Source organism: Macaca fascicularis, chromosome 5 (assembly GCF_037993035.2).
Source record: "Macaca fascicularis isolate 582-1 chromosome 5, T2T-MFA8v1.1".
In the NCBI taxonomy this organism is placed as follows: domain Eukaryota; kingdom Metazoa; phylum Chordata; class Mammalia; order Primates; family Cercopithecidae; genus Macaca; species Macaca fascicularis.
This window is the reverse complement of record NC_088379.1, coordinates 96,445,460-96,469,205: the sequence shown is the minus strand read 5'-3', so window position 1 is coordinate 96,469,205 and position 23,746 is coordinate 96,445,460. Positions and strand designations below refer to the sequence as shown.

General features: G+C 32.9%; 1 protein-coding gene across 7 annotated transcripts in view; it reads right to left on the bottom strand.

The window, feature by feature from the left end:
• Positions 1–23,746, bottom strand: part of CCSER1 (coiled-coil serine rich protein 1) — a 1,444,871-nt gene that overhangs the window by 662,381 nt on the left and 758,744 nt on the right. For 6 of the 7 annotated variants that reach the window (XM_005555429.5, XM_045393364.3, XM_045393365.2 and 3 more), the window contains one exon: positions 9,487–9,564. In XM_005555429.5, coding sequence (XP_005555486.3) covers positions 9,487–9,564 — 78 coding nt within the window. Of the gene's footprint in view, positions 1–1,920; positions 5,730–9,486; positions 9,565–23,746 lie in introns of those variants that run through there. The other variant, XM_065545241.1, reaches the window with a different exon arrangement.

The window sequence follows — 23,746 nt, the reverse complement described above, 5'->3', positions numbered from 1 at the left end:
GGTTCCAAGACAAACAAACAAACAAACAAAAAACACTTCTAGGTAACATTTTTGGAACAACATTGCTTCTTTCTTTCTTTTTTTTTTTTTTGGAGACAGAGTCTTGCTCTGTCGCCCAGCATGGAGTGCCACAATCTTGGCTCACTGCAACCTCTGCCTCTCGGGTTCAAGCGATTCCCCTGCCTCAGCTTCCTGAATAGATGGAATTGCAGTTGTCCGCAACAATGCCTGGCTAATTTTTATAGTTTTAGTAGAGAAGGGATTTCACCATGTTAGCCAGGCTGGTCTTGAACTCCTGACTTCAGGTGATCTGCCCACCTTGGCCACCAAAGTGCTGTGATTAAAGGCGTGAGTCACTGCGCCCGGCTCTAAGTATTTCTTATAACCCCCAAAACTTAAAAACATAATACTTTTCATTCTATATTAGCACTTTCTTAGGCTTATGAATAATTCATTCATATTTAGGGTATACTTTTCCAATACAACAAAATGCTAAACCTGTTTAACTACTTTTCTCGCTGAAAGTTACTCTACATTAGACCACACTTTAAATAAATATCCTCTTATGTGATAGTTTAAATTCAAATCTATAAATCCATTTATAACCACAAAACTTATAAAATAATGGCAAACCTGAAATAATTCTGGTATGTATAGAACTTTGATTCTTTAAGTACTCTGAAATGCAAATGACATTCTTTTTGGTATAAATTTTCTCTATAATAGATCAACTTTATAAATTTAAAATTCTAATTACCGTCTTAACAATGTGGCATCAAAAAAGAGGAAAATTTCCTGGGGTTCTTATTTTATAGAGCATAAAGTTAATGCTACACGTGGCTCTCTTTTAGGAAACTTTCTAATGTAATATTCTGAAAATCCCTGTTCTTTTGTTGTTATTAAGCCAAACATTTATGGATTTTTTTTTCCCTTTATCTCTCTGTGGCTTTTTATAAGTTAAAAATCCCTTTACAGTTTTATTTTGAAACACTATTAATATAAACATTTCAATGACTTTTTTCCTCTCAAATCAATATTAGTTATTTCACTGGCAAAAGGTAGAAGCTAGCTATTCTCAAATCCCAAAGCATGAATCAGGTGGCTGAAAAACATTTTGATGGACAAAGACCACTATGAGGACTAATGCTCTTGGTACATATTATCCATTTTTGTGCATCTAAATCAAGTACAAGTAGAGTTGTCAAAGGGAATAGCAGATCTCATGAGAAAATTGAGGGAAAAATTAAGTAACTTAACGAAATCTGATAGCCTAGTGAAACAAAAGCTCAACCAAGACAAAACAGAAAAGTCATGAGCTAGTGTACTGTGAAAACCAAAATACAATCATCTATGTTACGGAAAAAAATGTTATCATTATTTCATTAGAAGGTATATGGGTTTATGATTTCCGCGAGTAAAGAATTAGTGTTTTTGAGAGTTAATTTGATTACTACCTTAAAAAGAAATTATCTTTATATTAATATGTACCAAGTATAATAAAATGGACAGCAAATATTCCTAGCTAATAGTTATATAAATTCAATTTAATCATATTAAAATTCAAATAATCATTTTAAACATTGTGTTAATGTAAGATATGATACTCAGTAATTCTTATTATATACACAGAAAAATTAAAGAATGCATCTAATTCTAACTTCTATGATGGGAATAATACATCAAACAAAAGCAAACTTTTTTTTTTTACCTATGTCTTATTTGTGTGTGTGTGTATACATGTGCATGCGTGTGTGTATTAATACATAACATTTTGGTGTGTGCATATGTACAGATATATATTTCATTGACATATTGCAAGGAGATACATTTCAAGGATATAATATATATTCCAAGAATATATATATATTTCAAATCTATGTCAAGGATATATATATATATATATATATATATATATATATATTTCAAGGACATTTATGTATGCCAATATATGTACATATACATCATGTATGTATATAGGTATGTCATATGTGTGTGTATATGTATATATATAAAATATACATTTCCTTTTGCAAATTTTTCCTGATTGTAGACCACATCAAAGGAAAGCAATGTTTTTGATAGAAATAAATTAATAGAAGTCCACAAAAATTTACTTCAAAAAAGCACCTGAACAAAGTCATAGAACTTAACTTCATACAAATTATAATAATTAGCAGCAATTGATTGATGCATTGTAAATAGACAATGAGAGATACTTCAAGCTTATACTTGGTGTTTCCTTCCAAGGGGTGGTAAAAACTCTTTCTGTAAGGACTTCTTTTTTTTTTCTTTTTCTTTTCTTTTTTTTTTTTTTTTTTTTTTTTTGAGACGGAGTGTCTCTCTCTGTCTTGCAGGCTGGAGTGCAGTGGCGCGATCTCGGCTCACTGCAAGCTCCACCTCCCCTGTCTCACACCATTCTCCTGCCTCAGCCTTCCGAGTAGCTGGGACTACAGGCGTGCACCACCTACGCCCAGCTAATTTTTTTTTTTTTTTTTTAATTTTTAGTAGAGACGGGGTTTCACCGTGTCAGCCAGGATGGCCTCGATCTCCTGACCTCGTAATCTGCCCGCCTGGGACTCCCAAAGTGCTGGGATTATAGGCGTGAGCTACCGCGCCCGGCCAGGACTTATTATATAATGCTACTTAGTACACTAGATATTCTAAAAAACTCCTAAGGCTGTCTAGGAAAAATATTAGAAAGATTTGAAGTTAAACTTAGATTTCCTATAAAGGTAGCAATCTATGAATTGGAAGTAGAAGTGGACAGGGAGAAATTTTTCATTCAACAAATACATATTTTTCTTCTCTTTTATCAACACTACCACAACATAATTTTCAGCAAATATGATATTTATTATTACTATTTTAAACTATATAAAACCTCCTGGGTGTGTACTCTTTTCAAATTTTCTTAAGTTAACATGATTTTTAACTGACAAATTGTATACATTAATGGCATACAATGTGATATTTTGATACTGATCTATGTATACATTGTAGAATGATTAAATCAAACACATTAACACATCAGCCATCACATTACTTGTCCTTTTTGTGTAGTGAGACATTTGAAATTTAGTTATTTTGAAATACATAATACATTATCATTAATTATAGTCACCCTGCTGTGCAGATCATCTCAAAACTTATTTCTTCTGCAACTCAAGCTTTACAACCTTGGACCAGCAACAACTCATTCTCTTCCCATCCTCGTGTGCAGTTTCATCTTAATGAATATTTTTATAATTACAAGAACTTTCATAGATGACATCTAGCTTTGCTGTTTTCCTCATAAGGATCTCAACCACATATTCTCTTAACAAAAGGGCTGTTGGTTCACTGATACTAATTCTATGTAGTCACTGCAGAATTAAAGACCTGGCATCAGTCCAGGGGGATCTGGCTCCTAAGCAAATATTCATGACTTTAAAAAGAATTACTCAGTGCAACACTATGAAAACAACTGCATGTTGGCACTTACATTTAGAAATTACTAGTTGTCTATGCTGATTTGAGTTTAATACTTCATTCTAAAAGGCATAACAGTAATTTTTAAATACTTGTTAGATATAAAAGAAGTAATATAGAAAAATAGTATATAGCAATATCCACACCTGTATGTTTTGTGAATAAAACAATGCATATTAATTTGTTATACATTTTTAGAATTATAAAAAAAAATAGCAGCTTTTAATTTTTTTTCCACCAAGTAATCATTGAGTGCTTTCTATATTTGTTTAGTTTAACCAGCACACCTCTGATAAATGGGATATGCTGATATACAATGAAGTCTAATTATATATTTAAAGCATAGAAATCCAACTCTATCTGCTCTGGAAGAATACTGTTCAGGGAAAAAAAGAGGGTAGGGTGAATGTAAGTAACAAACAGAAAGAGGAGAAGCAAATGTAATTAATACAGTGTGGTTGATTTCACCCAGATTTCTTCTCAGTGCTTATGCTAGGTGAGCATGATACAGAAGAGTTGAGTCGGCTGTTCCCTCAGGTAGACCGTATTCCTCTAGTGTGAGTCTCTTGATGTATGGAGCCTGAATCTAGGTTTTATGATCTAGAATATAATTTTTATGCTGCATGACGTCTAAATGAAGCTATTCTTATCTAGGGCTCCAGCAACGACAAAGTGCTTAGTTCTTACTGACTGAAGGGACATCAAGGAATATTCAAGAAGCACATCACAAAGGAATTTTTGATTACACACGATTTTCACCTCACCTTCTTTAAGTCTCAAATCTCAAACTCAGATCTCCCTATCGCCCTATTCAAAATTTCTGATCATAGTTTTGACCCTCCCACTATAAACTCAGAATTATTCTTTCTCTGTGCTATTTTTATTTTTTACATTGCTTTCAGCACCTTCGAATGCATTATATAATTTGCTTATTTACTTAGCTTATTGATTTTTAAGTATGCCCTCACCAATTGCAAGCTCCATGAAGGAATATTTTTTTGTTTGGTTAAAGGATATATTCCAAGGACCTAGAATGGAGCCTGGCTGCTAGAGGGGACTTAGTCATATTTTTTGAATGAAAGCATGAATAAATTTTCAAAGTGATGCCCTTGGAACATTACCACTGGATAAGATGTGACTCCATTAAATGTTAATAAGCACTCGTGGCAGATAATCATGTTTTTAAACATGATAGGTGTTTTTAAACAATGTTCTTATCTAAAAGTTATCTTTAATGTAATGGGAAAAAAATATATAGTCCATAAGGAAATCTGGAATATATAACTCAATTTTTAAAACTAAATGTTTTTTAATTTGTAAAAATAAACAGAATTATCTGAGATAAGTAAATATAAATACATGAAGCATGTGGGGGGGAGTCACTTTTTTCTAATAAATGCCAGAGCGCATTCATACATGATCAGGGGAAGTACTGAATTTAAGAAGATAGAAGTAATAAATAAAAGCAGAAGATAAATTTTAATAAACTACAGTATATTAGCAGCACGATGAGAAAGCCTAATTGATAGTTATTCAATTCTTAGAATGGGGCTTAATCCATAGGCAGACATAATATATAAGCACAGCACAAAAAACACTTCTGCTCTATCTAATAAAACAATTACAGTAAAAACTAATCATTCTTATTCCTAACATGAATACAGCATGATGAACTATTTTCATATTTTTTAGGACTGTGTGCAAACTAACTGCGCCAGGAGCACCACCAAAATTAAATCTGAGAAAAGTACCAGGGATTGTGAAATACACAGATAATTGCATTGAAAAGTTTTTCAAAGTGTACATTCATGATGAAAATAATATTATTTTCCTCATGTATAAGTAGAAAACTGTATTTATAAAGCAAATCTCATCATTTGGAAAGTGTGTTAAAATATTTGTAAAAACAAACAGTGGTATGAGCATCCATTAATAAACTGATTTATGCTTTATTCATACATGACTGAGACAAAATATGTGATACCACAGTTCAGTCCATTTTCTGTAGCCAAATTGAAACCTCTAATGATATTTAAACTAACAATAATTAATAATTTAATATTTAATGAAATACCTGATAACGTCAGAAGTCTTAAAGAAAACACTGCGAGTTCAAGCCTAAAAACGGTTTCTTATTAAATATAAGTGTAAATCACATGCCAATGAAAGGAAGAAACTGCTTTATTTAAAACTTTAGTGCATTTGTGGCTCAGAGAAATTTTTAAATCCTGTGAATATTCTGTGTCAATTTCAGGCATTATCTGAAAAAGAAAACTTACACTTAAAGTCACGTTTTCAAAAACAACCTTCTTCAGGACATAAAATGGAAGTTAAAAAAAAGCTGTCCATAAAGATGTCAAATTAATGAAAGTATCTGAATTTCTCACTGTCAGAAAATAAGATCCTTAGAATATCTTGATTATTCACTCTCAAATATTGTAATCAAAACGCTATTTGTAGTAGTTCAAGCTATAAAATATTTACAGACAGCATATATACTATATTGAAACATCTGTTTATACATTTGATGTAATTAGATAAAAAACTTCCCTACCCTTCAATGTAATCTTGGAACGGGCAGCAATGCTACTTGACTACATCTATTCATCTTCTATCCTGTTTTAATAACACAGTGACACCTAAGAAATTATTCTTTGATCTTTCAATAAACTAAGCCTGTGCAGACAGAGGAACGTGGAAGAGGTTAAATTGACATTGATTATTTAAGACACATTCATCATTTATTTAACCATCTCCCTCATCACAAAAACTATGGTGTTTATAGGCCTGTGCTGAGACACTCTGAATTTTTTTTTTTTTAAGTCTTGCCACGTGCATTAAAAGTCAGAGCACATTGTAAACTAACATTAGTTTCATGCCTCCTGACAAATCTGGTGCAGGATAAAAGTAGTTTATTGTACAAATCTTTAAACTTATTCATGGCAGTGAATTTTTAATAGATTTTATTATAATTAATGTTTTCTGGGGATTCTATTTCTTATCTTAAGCAAAATGTATAGCAAGAGTTATTTTCCCAAGGAAATTATATTAATGATAACATGTAGTATCATATATTCTGATGCTCATACCAATAAAATATGGTCCATAATAATCTGTAAAGAACAATTTGTGGCTAATGCTGGCAGCTTTAAGAAGAAAACAAAAGAGTATAAGAAACATCCATAATGTACAAGATTTCCACGAGATATTTCTTGTTTTTGAATAAACACAATTTGCAAGTTATAAATAGATACATGTGTGTATACAATATTTTTGAAGGTTAAAATAAGGTGAAACTATATTTCCTGAGGGTGAAACAGAACAAAACACCATAAATTGAAGAATAAATGATTACTATTGCATATAAAATATTTTAAAAATTACAAATAAATATTCAAAATATATCCTGGTCATGGGAGAAATTGTACTATTTATGAATCATATATTTCCAGTTATGTAATTCATCATACTGCAAGTGTTTTACTTATTTTTGATTTAAGTATTTCCATCCCCAGTTTTTCACATGCAAGTTGCCCTAAAGTTTAGTATTACAGTTACATCTAGTTACTTTCATAAGTTTTTAGATGCATATTTTAGAAATTTAATTTGTTCATACGAAGGGGATTCTTTAGAGATTCATTGTCAAAAAAGTATTATTCTTTAACCTTAATTCAGTACAGTAAGATGCATTAAACGATCACTATAACATATGAAACAAGCTAGGAACAATGAAGCTTTAATGAGGATTAACAATTACCATGGCTTCGTTTTAAATTTTTATTTTCATGCTTAGAGAACTAAATGGCTTTGATATAAGAAATATTGTAGAAATTAGTAAATTATGAGGCATGAATAGGGAAATACATAAGAGGCTGCTGGTAACTATGGTGCTAGAATAACTATCCACAGATTAGTCATTTCCCCAGAGGTGTCGTTCATTCCTCAGTAACCAATTCTCACAAGCAATCACTAATAGTGTCACATAAAATTGATGGTGTTACATAAAAGTCTTACATTTTATATTTATATTGTCATTTAAAAAGTTAGAATTCTATTTCTCAAACATTGCTTCTTTAAATTGAATAAAATTGAAAATTTGAATCCAAATGTATATTTGTTTTCCCTTTTCTGAACACATTACTTTAAATAAAAGACTAGACTCCCAACAAAGGTCATGTAGTAGTAAAATGTGACTTCGTTTTTCTGAAATTCAGTTAGCTTATTTAAAAATTTTGGGCCTCGAAGTAAGTGGATTCTAATTTAACTTGTAGTCCCTGTGTTGTATGATGTTATATTGGAATAGATTTAATGAAAATTATGATCTTATTACTCATATTTAACTAATTCTCTGTCTTGTAGATTTATAGATACAAACATTGTTATTTGTAAAACATGTATTGGGTTTATATCCTAAGGACTAGCATATAAATATTTTTATTAAAAAATTTTTAGGCAGGGGGTGGTGGCTCACGCCTGTAATCCCAGAACTTTTGGAGGCTGAGGTGTGTGGATCATTTGAGGTAAGGAGTTCGAGACTAACCTGATCTACATGATGAAACCCTGTCTCTACTGAAAATACAAACATTAGCTAGCAGTGGTGGTGGGTGCTTGGAATCCCAGTTACTTGGGATGGTGAGGCAGGAGAATCGCTTGAACCCAGGAGACAGAGGTTGCAGTGAGCCGAGATCGCGCCACTGCACTCCAGCCTGGGCAACAGAGTGAGACTCCGTCTCAAATAACAAGCAAACAAACAAAAAAAACAAGTTTTAAGACAGGAAAAAATTCCCCACAAAAGACCAATATTGAATTACTTGTGGTAAATCCTCTTTAAGTACCATAAAGTTATTTCTTTTTAAAATTAGAAATTAACATGTTAAATAATATACAACACTGCTAGAAGAATTTCAGTCACAAAATTGAGATCTAGAATTTAGATATCTAGAATAAATATATCTTAAAATAAGTGTAATACAATAATTTTTAATTCATAGCTTTTAGTGTTCTTTTTAATTTAAAAAATGAGGTGTATAAACACTTGAAAACAATTTGTACAGTAATTCAAAGCTTTGGTTTATTTCCTAAAAGAGAATAGTAGTTTTACATTAAATAATATAGTTTGCATGGCAACACAAAAGTAGCATCCAAGTTTGTTATTTAACATAATGAGAACACGCAGATAAACATATAATTTATCATTATTCATCATCATAGAACTTAAAATTATCTCTATTTTATTTCTAGTTATCAGCAAAGTGCTAAAAATAATAATAAATATTTCTAAATAGAAGAGGGGGTCATCATACATATTAGCTACAAGATCAAATTACTTTCTTCATTTTTTCATCAAGAGGAAGTTTAAAGTCATGAACTTAGTCAAAATGAAAATTTCTTAACTGTGTTTAAGAAAAAAATGGGTATTTATATCAATGTTTTCCCAAATAATCCAATGTTACTAGATGTAATACTGTATTAAAACATGTTTTACAATCCTGTTTTGACAGTTCAACAAGTATTTCGCACTAATAGAAAAACACTTTCCATTAAATTACTTTCTGCTGCCTGCACTGAAGCCCAAGGACTAAAAAAAAATTTTAAATTTTTCTTCAAAGTTGTTTTTGCTTTTACGTGTCTGCATATAAAAATGATGTGCTTCATCTTGGTGATTACAAACATAGTAACTTTATTAAACTGTTAATAAATAAATATTTTCTTAAAAATAAATTGCCCTAGTTTTCTAATGCATATCTTCTACATGTCTGCAAATTCACTAATTCAAAAGACTGTAACAAAATTGTTGGTTTAAAAAAATTGATAAGACATTGGTATGCTAGTTGGTGCCTGTAATTATCTTTTTTAGTTTCAGAAGGTAATTGGGGATTGTTTAAGAGCAAAAGATGAATGGTGCACCGCTAAATCCTGTTAAATCAATGCATGGACACAGCAGCCGCAGAGGTAAATAAACTGTAGAGGTCTGAATACCAATAACGAAGATAAAAATGATTTTACAGAGCTACTTACATCATATCCTAGTAGTTCAGTCTGTGTGGACTTATCTACTCTTGAAGCAAAAGCCTTTTGTAAATGCCGAACTTTTCCCTGCAAAATGAAAAAAGAAAGAAAAAAACAACATATTGTTGGTGAGGTGTGTACTTCTATACTAACATTCTCCACTTATTAAAATTTTATTAGTGTATAATTCATGTTCTTCTCTGTGCATACGCTTTGCTCTGTCAGTGCTCTTAAAATTAGCTTAAACATTTAGAGCTTTAATTTTTAGGTCACAACTGTCCCACCTTAAGCATCTTTTCTTCTACTCTAGGTGTCACTGAGTTAGAACCACAGTTCAACAGTAGAGTCACAATGTGCTTAAATCCAAGACAAAATGCCTATGCTTTGTTTCCTGTTATCTTTTTAAAATAACTTAGTCACTATTATTTTGCTGATCCAGTTTCAGAGCATTTAGATTTGAAACAAAAAAAAAATATTCTTAATAAATGACCCAATGGATTCCATTCAGTTTGTTTTAATTTTGTTATGCTTCTTCTTTCCAAAAACCTCTACGCATTTAGGAATGTCTACTTCAAGAGACTGACACTAATCCAACCCTGTGATAACTAGGGAAGGGAAGTAATATATGAAGGAGGTTGGGATTTCATATTTCAAATGAAAAACTACGATTTCTGAGTAAACTAATTTGACTGTGCTTCTTTCTGGGACCTTCCCTTCTCATTCCTGAATGTGTCACTTAAAATGAGATCTTGAGTTTAATTATTACGTGATGTATTTACTAAGTGCCTCTCACAGCTGAGAGTGTTGTCCTCACATGATCACATTTTATCTTCAAATATTTACTATAAATGCCACTCGTGTTAAATAAAAGCCATACAGTTTAGGAAGTTTAAGTAACTTCAGACAGTTTTCAAAGAAATTTGTGGGATTCCATGAGATTGTGTTTTCCACTTGCTTTAAAGCAGAAGGCCTATCATTTTCTTTTCTTTTGAAAATGATAAAGGACTGTGATTTAATTTTTCCTTCCCCAGGATTGAAAATAGTTATCAAGAACCTCACTCTCAAGAATTCCAGTTACACAAAACTCTTCCATCCTCACCTCCCTTCCTGTTCCCTCTCCTTCCCTCTCCTCCTTTTCCCCTACCTCCCTATTCCCTCACACTTTCCTTCATTGCTGCTTGGTATTTTTAAGATTATCTGAGATGTTTATCAAAGTACGTACATAATTTAGGTAAATATAATTTAGTTTAACTTACTGAAATATAGAAAAGAAATATTTTATGTTTTACTCATGTCTCATCACTTCTGACTTCCCTAATCACAAAACATCTAGTTCTGCTAGTCAGAGAAAAATCTGAAGATTAGATCATGCATGAAGATGTTACATGACTGAGGCAGAAGTTTTTAATTATTTGAAAAAGATAAGTAGAAATGTGGCTGCATTTTCCAAACCAAATATCAAATGAGAAAAAACAAATTGTATTTATCTAGACATATTGATTGGGATGAAGAAAAGAACAGGGAGAGGTAGTAATAGGTAAAGGAGCAATAATATTGTCCATCATTGAAAAGTTGTTTAGGAAAGTTTGATTATCTACTTTTGAGATAGATTGGAATCATAAGTATGTGAAAAGTAAATTTTGTTGCAAATCTGTAATTATATAAACTTCTGTGTATAAATTAGAGTCTATGCACTCAATGTATAGAGCAGGGGAAAATAGCTGCCAAATGCTTCCATTATGCCACAGCTCACATTTCTATTTCAAGGGCTTTCATCCTGAGGATAGGAGTTGGACAGTGTTGGTAACTTCTGGATTACTGGTCTGAGTTATAAGACTTAGAAAATTCAAATAATGATAAATAAAGTTCCAAACAGCTTTATTAACCAATATACTAACCAAAACAAGAGCAAACAAATGAAGAAAAACTTCAAATAACAGTTATCTTTGGAAATTAAACAAAACACAGACGTTTCCCGGTAATGTTTTTGTCACTCCCTCTTGTAGGCATTAATTACAACAAATGATGTATTTGCATTGTTTATTATGGTATGCACATGTGTGCCATACTCAAATGTAGAGAATAAAATCTAAGTTTCCTATAGACTTAGGTACAAATAATTAAGAATTAAATATTTCTAGCATAATTGAAGGCTGTAAACATACAAAAGTTTATGACAAATGTCTGTCACATACAGTTAGAAGATTAAAGAAAGAATACATAGCTTTCGGGAGATGATTCTTGATGGAGCTCTTGCATTTCTAAATGGTAGATGGAAATTTATAGATTGATAAATTTAATATGTATAAAAAGAGTTTTATAGATAATTAAACAGAAAATGTACCACAAAAGTAGCTATTACTAGAGGGTAGAATTGCAGATAGTTTTGATTTCTTATGCAATAAATCTATATTAATTTCATAAATATATATATTTTATCAGAGATATAGAAATAAAGTATCATCATGTATTTTCAATTTCACATTGATTTGATATAATGATTAATTTTTTTGTTTTGTTTTTTGAGATGGAGTCTGGCTCTGTCACCCAGGCTGGAGTGCAGTGGTGTGATCTGGGCTCACGGCAAGCTCCGCCTTCCGGGTTCACGCCATTCTCTTGCTTCAGCCTCCCAAGTAGCTGGGACTACAGGTGCCCACCACCATGCCTGGCAATTTTTTTTTTGTACTTTTAGTAGAGACAGGGTTTCACCGTGTTAGCCAGGATGGTCTTGATCTCCTGACCTTGTGATCCACCTGCCTCAGCCTCCCAAAGTGCCGGGATTACAGGAGTGAGCCACCACGCCCGGCCAATGATTAAATTCTTAATTAAAATTATCTTCAGTTTATTTCAATATAGAGAAATTTCACCTTCATGATAGGAATATATTTGGATTTTATAATTTTTTATTAAATGCATATTATGGTAATTGCTTAGGGCGGAGGGAACACTAAGGGAAAAAAAGAAAATATATCCCTTTCTATGAAGACACTTCCAGTGTGAGTCAGAAAAATAAGACAATTAGCATTCTATAGGAAAAATATAGTCACCACGGAGAGAGCCAGAGGTGTGTGTGTATGGAAACGGTAGAAGCTACCGACATCCCAGCTAACATCAGAAAAACGAATTACTATTAGCCAATTTGAAGTGGAACTGAGTGATATGGAACCTAAGAAGGCAATAGTATTTGCAAATATTTAGAAGTCAGAGAGACCATGACAAAGATATGCATAAACAACTACTACTTCAAAATTGCCTAAAGGTAGTCAATTAAAGGAACAATGTGAGGAATGAGATTAGAGTGGTAACTCAAGTTTATGCCAGAAAGGATAGAATGCTATGTCAAAAGATTTGAGAGTCAGCTCAATTTTCAAAATATGATTTTATAATTAAAGGCCATAAAATATTTTAACTAAATGAGGATGAAACTTATTTAAATACATCCTTCACTTTATATTGTACATACAAAGGGATATATATGTATGCATCCATACAGAAGGAAGCAATATGGAGAAGAGAAACTGTGGAAGTGTGCTGAGCTTTGACCACCAGCGAATTTACACCATGTGATTTAAGGTGGCTCTCTTTCAGTATTCTCCCATGTAAGCAGACATTGTCATTTCTTCTTCTAACCTCTCTCAGAGGGATAATGAAGAATTAAAACAACTCAATTTGTAGTAGATAAATTTTATAAATAAATCTATGCCCCTGACAAAATACCCAATTGTCTTTAAGTTTCCTTTCCAAGCAATGACAAAATACACCCCTTATTTTTTTTCACATTTATGATTAATAAAGCATGTGTGCTTAGAAAAAGCAAAAACGGCTAGCATATTATGTAAAAAAGTAAAACTAAAATGAGATGAAAGTGACAGATTTTGTGATTTACATTTATTGTTAAATTTCCATGTAATCTGAGTCCTGAATATGTGTAGGTTTTGAGTTATATAATATTGCTATATGAATTAAAAATATGTTTTTCTTCTCTAAGTTTCCAATTTATTTCATCTGAGATTAAAAGTAATAAGTGACATTTGTATAATAAAAGTCAGTAACATAAATCAATATATATAAACCTAAGAAAACATATAAACTTACTAAGGGTACTTAACTGTACTCACATTCCCTTTCCTTCTGTAAGCGTTACTACTTTAATTATTACTACTAATAATAGATGTCATTAGTAGAATGTAGGTTATATGCCAGGCACTGTATCAAGTTATATATATATATATATATATATCCTCTCCAGAACATGCAAAAGCTGTGTTTTTGTTCCTTTTATAAAAAACAGCAAACTGATACTTTGGTAATATCAGTCGCTAAATATAACACAAGATAGTAAGTGGAGCAGCCCAGATGATAACCTTTTTTACTGGTCTCTAGACCCTAGTACAGTATCTCTACAGAGACACTGTAACTCTTTTAAAAAGCTTACAAATAGTGGTGCTGCCTCCACATCACATATTCAAGGAAACATAGCAAATATGTATTTTTATACTTGTTGCACAGCTAGTAATTACAGACGGAAACAAAACTATTTTTGGTGTCCACTTTGTCTATATTTTATTGCAGATTCAATATTAGCCCCCCCCTTTTTTTAAACTGTGGAAATAACTTAAGATTACTTAAGATTACTTAAGATTTACCAATCTACAGGAAATACCAATGTATTTCCTGTAAAAGCACAATTCCACAGAATGCCTACTAATATAAATATCATCAGCAATGCATTTTGGAGCATAAGTTTGGAATAAAATGATAAAGTCAACATAGAGTTAAACACAAAATTGGAAGCAAGATGTCAAACAAACAAAAACTAAATGTTGAAAAGGCATGAAATCCTTTTGATAGCAATGATATTATCAGTTCAAGCAGAGTAATATAAAAATATATTCTGTTTTAAACTGTTAAAATCATTTCTTGGATATGTGTATTCTGTGTGTGTGTGTGTTTGTGTGTGTGTGTGTTTTACACATTGGATATTCATAGTATCTGACTCCATGACATATCATGTCTATATAAAAAGGCTGGTTCCTGATTTTTAGGCTTTTAAAATTCAGTTTTATTACTAAAAATATATATCTCTTGAATGAGCATGAAAGATATAACAGGTACCACTAATATATCCATGTTTTTGCATTTGCATGTGCACATACTCAAGTACATGCTGCTGAGGAAGCACTAAAGAGGAGGAAATGTGATAGAAATCAAAACCAAGACAAAGCCATGGCAAAGCCAGTACAACTGGTTTTTAAAATGAAGTCTCAAGTGACTAGGGATATTTAGTGTCTTTTACTCCAGCTATTCAGTGCAGTAAAATAAGTTGAAATAAAAATACTCAATAATCCCGAAAAAAAGTCCCATTTCTCTTACATGTCTATTTGAATATCCTACATAAAAGTTTATGAAATTTATCAACAAGATGAAAAAGAGATAAACTTTTAAAAATTTGACCATGATGGCCTATGTGTAGTAGTTTGCTTCAGAATCTATAATAAAAAGAATGTACACACATTAATTAATACAATTAACAGATACTGGTATAGAAAATATATATGATAGTGATTACATACTTACTGAATATGTACCTTGAGGCCGAAGGAAAGAGAAAACGTTTATGTTGCTATCCAAACTTTGCAAAACAAAGTTTGGCAAAAGACAGGTATAAGCTAGAAAAAGATTTTTTTTTAATGTAAAAGGAACACAAAGTCTGCTTAAAATAGTATAATACTAAATTTAGATCCTAAGTCATCAATCTAAAGGTAAAGCTTATGGAAAGAGAAATATTCTAGAAAAACTGACACTGTAAAAGAGGGGAAAAGCTAACTTTTAAAATTGAAAAGTAACATAATTCAACATGAGAAAATTCATAGCCTTGTGAGACAAGTTTAAACTAAAAATTAGGTGGAACAAAGAGAATTTGACCATCATCTTATAACGGACTTCAATGTCAATAATAAAAGATTATTTAAATAAAATAAAAGCAAGAGAGACAGAGAGAGAATCATAAGGATTGCTTAATGATGCCAAGGCCAAAGATGAGCTCAAGAATGAAAATGCAACATTATACAGATCACATTGATCATTGTCACCCACCTTTAATGAGGGCATATCACTGAAGAAATCAGTAGAATTTTCAAGAAACACAGCCAAGCAAATAAAACCTCCTCTCATAGAACATAAAATTTCTAGGAGCTATCAAGTAGACACTAAACTTTTTTAAAATTAACTTTTTGTTGTAGAAAAATTGCTAACATGAAAAAAATGGGAGACTTATAAAAAGAACTCTTATGCAATCATTACCCAGTTTCAACAATGGATATTGGAATTAAATAAGAACAAAGGCTGGCTCTCTCCACGTTGCTAAGTTCCTGCAGAGAATGCTAGGAAGTCCAAAGAAATCTGGAATTGGAATGTGCTTTTTAAGTCATTATCAAAGTATACTTTCCAAGATAAGAGGTTAGAACATATTTTATTCCATGGTTTATAAAGCTTTATTTATAACTTCAATATTTAGACTTACATTCTGTGAGCCTTCATTCCTATTCTTGGCCTAGGACTCACAAGTGTTAACAGTTGGCCTGTTACTGAAACGCTTTCAGTTTTTGGGTCCCCATACCTCATGAAAAGCAATGTGAGGTTTTACAGAATTGCAGAAAAGGACAAAGGGATAGGAAACTTATTCTATGTTTGTATGTTTAAAAAATGGGTCAAGACTCTAAACACAAACAGAAAAGAAGGAACATCAGTAAATCAATAATACAACATCTGGATAACATATTTATCTTTATTCAACCTTATGCTACCTCAACTAGAAAACTGCCTGACATCCTTCATCGTGACCACTGTGAGAATAGATTGCAGGTATTTTTTACAAGAAGTAATAGGGCTTACATAATTAAACAGTATACTTTATATTTATGGAATTGAATACCTATAAGAGAGTGTACAAACTAAAAATATGACTACATTTAAGAACTTGGGTGATTTCATTTATGAATGAGATAGAATGATAAAAAAAATTATGAATTGGAAAACTTAGTATCTTTAGAGATTGAAATCATTAGGAATACTTGTACCCAGATAACTGTGCGCCATATTCTAGATGTAAAGGATACGTAGTTTAGTTTTGCTTTTTGTTTTTAATGAGTAATATGGTTTGATTCTGTGTCCCCACACCAATCCCATGTTGAATTATAATTTCTTTGTATCAGCGGAGGGCCCTGGTGGGAGGTGATTAAATCATGGAGGCAGATTTCCTTCTTGCTGTTCCCTTGCTAGTGAGTTCTCATGAGATCTGGTTGTTTAAAAGGGTGACCCTTCCCCCTTTGGGCTCTCTCTCTCTCTCTCTCTTTTTCTCTCTCTCTCTCTCTCCTGCCACCATGTGAAGAAGGTGCTTGCTTCCCCTTCTCCTTCCATCATGAGCACGTTTCCTGAGGCCTCCTAGTCATGCTTCCTGTTAGGGCCTGTGGTACTGTGAGTCAATTAAATAAATTACCCGGTCTCGAGTAGTTTTTTATAGCAGTGTGAAAATGAACTAATGCAATGTGAGTTGAATTATGATTTCCATTTCAATTTTAAAATTTCCAGTTTCTAGATTTTTTTCAGAGTACATTGCACTATATTTAAACACTGGAAAAGTTTCACTAATAATGGATTATACAAATATATATTTGATTTCTTTAGTACTTAAGACAGGCTAATCCATTTCTTCTAGTTTAATACTCTTATCAGTAAGGTAAAGCTAATTAAGAAAGGCTTCATAAAGAGGGACATAAAGGAGATGGCTTTGAGTTAGATCCTTTAGAAGCTAGGAACACAAATTTCCAGGATAAAAACAGTGGGCATTTAGTGACTGATCAGGAAAGGCATGATAGAAACTCTGAAAATATCACCAAAATTGTTTTGGCTCTGCCTCTCCACATTCAAGACATTAGTTAATTACATCTCTAAAATGTATTTCACAATCACTTCTTTTTATATCTGCTGCCTCCACCCCAGCTTACTACATAGAGTGCAGAGGGGAGTGAAGTATAGATGTGTGCTGGGTGTGTACAAGCCAACACCACCTTTTATTCCAATGACCTCTGCACTGTCTGGAACTGTGTACCTCCAATATGCATGTCTACTTGGAGCCTGTGAATGTGACTTTACTTAAAAATAGGGCCTTTGCAGATATAATCAAGTTAAAAAGAGATTATACTTGATAAGGATTGGCCACAAATCAAATATGACAAGTGTTCTTTATAAGAAGAGGGACATTTGGATATAGTTACACAGACACACAGAAGACAGGGTCACGTGAAGACAGAGATAGAAACTAGAAAGTGTAGGTCCATCTATAAGCCAAGAAACTTCAAACATTGTCAGCAACCACTTGAAGCTAAAAGAGGTCAAGAAGACTCCTTTTCTAGAGCCCTCAGAGGAAATATGGATCTGCCCACATCTTGATTCCAGATTTATGGTCTCAAGAAAGACTTGTGAAAAAATAATTTCAATTGTTTTAAGTTAGCCAGTTTGTGGTACTTTGTTACCGAAGCCACAGAAAACTAATACAGCCTCCTAACTCATTTTCCTGTCTTCAGCCATACCTTCTCCACTCCATAGTTTCTGTAAATAATAGCGGAGTAACATGAAAATGTAATTTGGATCACATCAGTCTCCTGCTTGAACACATTAACAGTTTTCCATTCCACTAGAGTAGTCATGAGGCATGGGTGACAAATGAGCATCTGAAATGCAGCTACTGTAAACTGAGATGTTTGTGTCAAATACACACTGGATTTTAAACAAATTGGTACAAAAAATCTCACTCATAAAATATTTCATGAATAATTATATATTTATTGCATCTTAAAATCATACGATTTTGGATATATTAATTTAAGTACAACATATTTGGCATACTAAATTACACACATGACTACCATTTGCTTCTTGTTTTATGCTGCTATTGCAGCATTCTGGTTTATATAATAAAAATTAAACTTTTTACCATGATGTACAGCCAGCCCCTGCCTTACATCGCCTTATCTATTATACTACCTTCATCTCATATTAACACAACTCTTTCACTTGCAAACATGACTCTCCTCACACACATTTTCTTTCAGTTTCTTGAATGGATCAAGATTTTTACCACTTGAGGAAGTTTTAACATACTATTCCTACATCTGGAATCTTCTGCATATTATGTGCCACTACCTTAAGGATATTCTTTTTAAAGTTGATTCTTATCTCCAAGTGATTCTGTGTCTTAATATCTTTTTTGCTAAATGTCATTTTGACTGACAATTATTTCTTTTGTTTGCTGTTTGCCTATATTTGGTCTGTCTTCTGCACTAGTGTTTAAGTTCCTTAGAGTAGGGACCATGTCTATTTAAAACCATATTGACTCTACACTTCCTTATATACTTTTGAGCATACTCTAGATACTCAATACTGTTTTTAATAAATGAAGAAGTAGGTGGATGAGAGAACATGCATTAGGCTGGAGTGGCATCAGAGATCAGCTTTTGAACTTGACATTCGCAGACAAATTTGCTATTGGAAGTTAATATTGATGACTTGACAACTTCAGCAAAATTTCTGGCATTTGTATCGTATATAAATTTAAGTAGGGAAAAATTGGAAATGAAATATGAACTAAGGGCTTCTTCCAGTAATTCTGGTCTGCAAAGATACTTTATGATAAGACAAAAAAAAGGAAGAAAAAAAAAGCAGTACAAAGAGAAAAGTGAGGATATTAAAAAATGGGTAAAAATAAAATATATGTCTGAGAAATTGATACTGTAACATCACGTGACAAACGTTTACTTTCATGCACAGATTAGAATTTCTTTTTTTAAGAGAGAATCTTATATACTCCATTTTGACTCTTGCCTGAATTTTATATTGTGAGTGAAAGATTAATGAGGTGATTCATCCAATGAATGATGAAAATTAATGAAAATGAATGAGGTGATTCATCCAATGAATGATGATTTTTTTGAATCATCATCCAAAAAATGATGAATACAGATATATCTTCTATAGGAAATAGGTCCAGAAGAATTTTTTGACACATTAAGCCCCAAACATTCCCTCACTAGCAGCATCCTGGTCTAAACACATACATTCTATTTGTCAGGGTGGCTCTCCGTTCCCCTGGCCCATATTTGCATTAGGGAATTTCTGCTCTACCTCTCTCTCTCTTTTACTCCTCTATAAACTGGTAGGTGACCTTGGGATAAAGAAACATACTCTGCTTCTTATTGACATGATCTGTCCACAAGATGAAATTTCAACTTGTCTAAGCAGAAGTTTACAGGCTCTTGCCCTGTGGTAAAGGTCTGCAATTTTCCCTCTATGTCAGCAACTCCAGTAGGTCACTTCAGTTCAGAGAAGAATGTACTAGAAGCTTATATGGCTGCATTCCAATACAAGTTAGGATAGCATTGCATTATAGTTCAATTTGTCTGAATTTTCTATTTTGCAATTTATTGCCCCCCTTTAAGCCTCAAGATGTGCACGCACACACACATACATTCACACACAGAATGAACTTGAAATAATAGGGTTTGAATATAGGCATTGTGAAGATTTAGGAGAGTTAAAATGGCATTGACTAATACAACAACCATAAATCCTTAATTCAACCTTGAAGACTGTTCTTATTTTAAAAAAAATACCTTGCATCACTAAAAACAGAAACCTGCCTACAATATTGAGATTGACATGTTGAATATATGACAAAGATTTCTCCAGCTTTAACTTGCTTGATATTTTTATTGAGGAAGATCAGGATATAATACCATGCCCACTTAATCACTATGGTTTAAAAGTAAGATTCCTCTTTTAAAGAAAATATTCATTTTTTAGGAGATTGTGAGCATTTTATTTTCTGGTATTGATTTAATTTCAATGTGTATCAAAATTTTTATAGTAAACCATGAAGTGACACAAAAGTCTCCAAGACAGTCATTCATTAACAGTAATGTGCTGATGACAGCATTCCAGAAACACAAGAATAAAGGAGACAAGAATAAGATCACTAGACACTTGCAGAGTCAGCATGGCATTACAGGTTGACGATCAGCTAGAAAACAATTGATGTCATAAATCAAACTTCACCAGACAAACTGTATACACAGATCAAACTTCAATGACAAACTCAAGAAATTCTGAGTGTCATAAAATTCATTATCCTTCAATTTTTCTTTAGCATAGTCATGAGCAAAAATTAAAAATAAAGTTAAATTCTGTATACATATTATCTGAATAGCAAAATATAATAAGACAGAAAACCTAAACAGATTATATGTGACTAGAGGAATTAGTTGCTTTAGACGTCTGTTTATTCAACTTTTAAATAGAAATGGTAGGCAAAGACATTTAAAGCTGGACTTAATTGATTCCAACAAATATTTAATGAGTATCTGTAATTTATTAATTCATCCATCAGTAATGATAGCACATTTAATTATGCAAATTAAACTGTGCTCACTATTTCTCTCTGTGTAATTAGAACTAAAATAAAATTATATATTTAAATATGCATTGTATTATTTTGCATGTTTATATTTATAAACAAAACTAGTTATGTGACATTTTGGCTAATTGTTCACAGTGAGCCCTTTTAGACTCCAACTCCTGAGTAGGACACAACTCCACTATGCAGGTAGCAGGAGGCGCAGACTCTAAGCAAAGGGAGTGGGATGTACAGAGAGCAGCATACAATGCTCTCATGACATAGAGAGTGGTAAGCAAACGGTCATTGTTCTCACTGTTTCACTGCTTCTAGTTCATAGGAGAGAGAGACTTCCAATAAGCAAATGTATTCCCAGGTAAAAAACGACAAATTTTGGTAAGTGATATAAAGGGAAGTTAGGAGAGAGAATAACATAAGAATGCCATTTCTATTTGATACTCAGGGTGGGCCTTAGTGAATAAATGACATTTAAGGTTATAGGACAAGGACACAGCCAGGCAGTAAGCAAGCAAGTGTTTCAGAGAGAAAAACTGGATAAAGCTCAGGAGAAATGGGGGAGGATTATATGTATTTTTTCTTAAGAAATTAAAAAATATATATGCTTGTGTGTGTGTGTGTGCGCGTGTGTGTGTGTACAGTTTAACTAGAACGTAGTGAGCAAGGAGAATATTGGCATAGTTGTAGGCTCTACAAAATGCTCGATTTTATGTTTAGGTCAGTGAGAAATCATAGAAGAGTTTTTAGCACAATTCAGTTGTATTTGACAAACACCATTCTGTCTGTTGTATGTAGAAGAAATTAGAGGTAGGAATGATATAGGAGAAAGGGAATTTAGAGGATAACACAATTGACTAGTGAAAATGCTTTGCAAAAGGGATAGATTCCTATCTATTTTCCAGACTAAAAATAATAGCTAGATTAAAAAGTGAATAATTAATTGTAACTGGTAGGTTTAGCAAAAGCGAACAGTCAAGAACAACTCCCAAATTTCTGTTCTGAGCAAATGGGAGGCTGGTTGATGGTAACATTCCTGATAGGAGGAACACTTCAGGAGAAGCAGGTTCAATTGGAGATGGGGTGAATGGGTGAAGAAGAAGCAGGATTAACTGAAAATAAGGGTGAATGGGAGATACTGAGCATATTGAAAAGTGAGATAACTGTGAAACATCCAAGCAGTTATGTACTGATACACATCATATAAGAGGGTTTAGCTGATGAAAGCTATAAATACTGCTAGTATCTGGGCTAAGAACACAAGGAATCTTTACATGAATGCATTCATTTTTCAGATGGTGGCAAACATGCTACTTTGCTGACCAGACCCCCCTTACTGCTCCCGTCACACATACATACTTTCCTGGGAACTTCACCTTTCTCCACTCACGACACATGGCTAATGCCAGAGCTTTCAGGCAGTATAATATGATCATACTGTCATGTTTCATTGATTTTCAGGGAACAGGTCCTCTTCCCGAGCTAGAATAGGAAACCTTTCTGGCAATTACGGTATAAGGAATAAAAAGAAAATAAGTTAATATTTTTTGTGGTGCCTAAGTCAAAAGTAAAAAAAGCTTGAAAGCAAGCAATGGTTAAGTTTATGCTCCAGTAGACCAGAGAAATAGCAGAGGTTTGTTTCTACAAAGAAAAAGAAAAAAAAAAAAAAAAACAAGGAAGCAAAAGAAGACAAAATTAAAGAACAGCACAAATGAGTGCAGAGAGTCAAAGTATGAATTGTGTTGTTAATTACAGTTGGTATCAGCACTGGCTCTCAGTCCTGTTTGATGAGTCACCCCCATAGCCTTTTAATAAATTTCCATTTAGTTTAAGATAAATCCAATTGTCCTTCTGACAATCACAATCAAGAGACCTAGTCAAGGAAAAGATAAAACCAAGACTAAGAGTCAAAGAAACATAAAACCAATTCAAAAGAAATAAGCATATAAAAAGATATCAGTAAATGGTGTTAGAATCATAAGTTGCCATCTTCATGTACAGTTTTGTTTCCTGTCAAAAAAGTATTTATTAACTTTTTGCATTTAAATAAATTATTAGGAATTTAAAAATCAATAGTAAAATTTTAAATATGAAATGTAAAAATTCATGTATATCTATGTTTATTACTTTCAGGTTGGTTACTATGCTTACCTATCTTACCTATCCTTTTTTTTTTTTTTTTATTTTTGAGACAGAGTCTCACTCTGTCACCCAGGCTGGAGTGCAGTGGTGTGATCTTAGCTCATTGAAACCTCTGCCCCCAGGTTCAAGCGATTCTCCTGCCTCAGTCTCCTGAGTAGCTGAGATTACAGGCACCTGCCAACGTGCCTGGCTAATTTTATATTGAAGTAGATCTGTTCCCTGAAAATCAATGAACCGTGATAGTGTAATCATATTGTGGTGCCTGAAAGCTCCGGCAGTAGCCATGTGCCTTGAGTGGAGGAAGGTGTTTACTTGATGGCTTTGGTATTGATTTCTAATTTTATTGCACTGTGGTCTAAGAAGTTGCTTGATACGTATATTAGTCTGTTTTCATGCTGCTGATAAAGACATACCCGAGACTGGGGAGAAAAAAAGGTCCAATTGGACTTACATTTCAGTTGGTTGAGGAGGCCTCAGAATCATGGCAGGAGGTGAAAGGCACTCCCTACATGGTGGTGGCAAGAGAAAATGAAGAAGATGCAAAAGTGGAAACCCCTGGTAAACCCATCAGATCTTGTGAAACTTATTCACTATCATGAGAATAGCATGGGAAAGGCTGGCCACCATGTTTTGATTACGTCCTCCTGGGTCTCTCCCACAACA